At 36.0% G+C, this 2,502-nt stretch overlaps 1 protein-coding gene across 1 annotated transcript; it reads left to right on the forward strand.

Moving 5' to 3' along the window:
* Positions 1-1,166: 1,166 nt before the first annotated feature.
* Positions 1,167-1,979, forward strand: LOC111374464. The gene is made up of 2 exons (XM_022997132.1): positions 1,167-1,515; positions 1,596-1,979. The coding sequence occupies exons 1-2, from the start codon at positions 1,274-1,276 to the stop codon at positions 1,732-1,734; spliced, it is 381 nt and encodes a 126-aa protein (XP_022852900.1). The 5' UTR covers positions 1,167-1,273; the 3' UTR covers positions 1,735-1,979.
* Positions 1,980-2,502: the final 523 nt, after the last annotated feature.

A 2,502-nucleotide genomic window follows, 5' to 3' on the forward strand; every position in this document is an offset into this window, starting at 1 on the left:
ACCCAGTTTATCATGAAAGAACAAAACACATTGATTTAAATTTGAATTTTATTAGAGATATTGTCTCTAAAGAAATTTTGTTCCTTGAGAAAATTCCTACTAAATTTAATCCAGCAGACATGAGGACAAAGGGATTACCTTTAAACAAGTTTAAAACTTGTTTGCAAATGTTGAATGTTGATATTGGGTAAATGTTGTGGTGTTTGCAGGTTGTATGCTTGGTGCCAACTAGAAATGCTAGGAAGCTAATGTTTTTCAGGATGTTAATTTTGTAGAATGTATACTATAGGCTTCTAGTGTTACATTGGCATCATGGTGGAGATTGTTGGGCTGTAATGTTAGTCCAGTCCATTGTTTAGGCGATGATGAGAAAGTGGCCGAAATACTTAACCTTGCCCAATAACATCACTTGAGATGGCCCACTCCCATGACCCGATATTCAACCCAAATCTTGTACATTTCTATGGACCGTTGGATGAAGGATAGATCGAGGGTTGTGTGTTGATTCTATCTATATGGGTCATTAACCCTAATTTGTAAGACTTTATTCATTTTCTCTTTTCCCAACCGTGTAGAACCTTCTCGGTTCTCTGTTCTTCCCATTCGTTTTCTATGTGTAAGTCGATTCTTCTTCTATTTGTGAGATCTAAAATCTGAGCGGTTTTCTTCTGTGCGTGAAATCTGTTGTTGAGTCCTTGTTTTTCGGTCCATCAAAGCAACCCGTAGTTTTGGGGACTTGTGAGAGTTTCTTGGTTGAGATAGGGCATCCTTGATGATACAAAAGGGTACAAGGATCTGAACCTAGTTCGCTCACCAATCTTGATGCCCAGTGGTGTTATTATGTAGATTTTACAGTATATTTTTCATATCTGTAATTGTCTTGTAAGGATTTATAGTTAATAGAAAGTACGATTTTTAAACTTATGTTATACTCTCACAACTACAATAAGTTGACCTTCATAGTGCAATCAATTTATTTCGTGGCAAGTCTTGCTTCACAGATTGTTAAGCGGGTTCAAACCAAGAAGTGGGTAGGTTGGGAGGGCCATGGATTTTCCATGTTAATGGTCAATTTTATCCACAGATCCACATATTTATATCTTTGGACCTTGATAGAAACTTACAGCTGGAAACTAATTAACGTGGGACCTTGCTTATCCCTTTAATCCAGACGAACTGAGTTATGATGTGGTTTCCCCTTATCCATATCTAGTGCTTCACAATTATCCCAAACTGCGCTTAAAGTGAAGTGAAATTTCAGTATCTTTCAGAAATGGCATCCATAGCTCCTCTTCAGACTCTTTTCTCTAAAAATTTCTCAAGGCAATCCACGTTGCCTGATTCTCCATCATTTTTGGCCTCTAAAGTTGGAAATCTGAAAGAAAGAAGAACCTTGCCTGTGGTTGCCGCCGTTGGTGACGTTTCAGCAGACGGAACAGCCTATCTGATAGCAGGTGCCGCTGCAGTGGCGCTGTTTGGAACAGCTTTCCCGATAGTCTTCTCCCGCAAGGATACGTGAGAAAGTTTATTTCTTACCATTTTTTCTTTTCATTTTTGAATCATTGATTATTTATACAAATTGGTGGCAATTATAGGTGCCCAGAGTGTGATGGAGCAGGATTTGTGAGGAAAGCAGGATCAACCTTGAGGGCAAATGCAGCCAGGAAAGATCAGGCGCAGATTGTATGTGCTCGTTGCAATGGTCTTGGGAAGCTTAACCAAATTGACAAATAGAAGAAATATTGTACGAGCCAATTATTGTTTATTTGGAATATGTATAAATTACGAACACTATTCTTTAAGTTTGTAGTGCATTTATAGTGCAACCTGAATGATGTTCTGTATCGTCATAGCTGCTTAGCACCCTTATGGATGAACTGTGATCCATACTGGTGTCAAGCACCCGTTATGTTAGATAATATTAAATTGTTGTTCACATTGTCTAAAATTCAAATGAAATAGCTTGCATTTTACTTGAATTCTCCGAGAATGAACAGCAATCACAATTGATCTAGCCAAGTGTTTGGCATCATAGCCAAGTAATAAAAAAGAGTAAAGTATCACTCCCATGAAGACTAAGTACTTAATCTAGTTTCTAGTTGACGTCAATTTCAATCGAATAGAAGAACAAGTTTTTGGATGAGTTTTATATTAATTAATAATCTAAATATGTACAAAATTAACTAATCTAACTAATTAACTTGGAAGCGTTATGAAACTAAAGTAATTGATAAATACTAGAACACCGAATCCCCCTGCTTTCATCCATTTTAACATTAATTCATAATTTAGACACACACATTCGGATATGAAGATCAATGTTACTAATTTTTTAATAATCTCTCTTGATTAGAACTAAAAATCTCTTCATATGTGACATTCATATATCTCTATTAAGCCCTTGTTTGGTCTCTCATTATTTTCAAAATACAATTTTCTATCTTATCTTCAATCACTCATTTTTTAATAAAATAATATTACATGCAAACCCAAAAAATTTCC

The sequence above is a fragment of the Olea europaea genome, unplaced genomic scaffold (genome assembly GCF_002742605.1).
Source record: "Olea europaea var. sylvestris unplaced genomic scaffold, O_europaea_v1 scaffold1252, whole genome shotgun sequence".
Classification (NCBI taxonomy): domain Eukaryota; kingdom Viridiplantae; phylum Streptophyta; class Magnoliopsida; order Lamiales; family Oleaceae; genus Olea; species Olea europaea.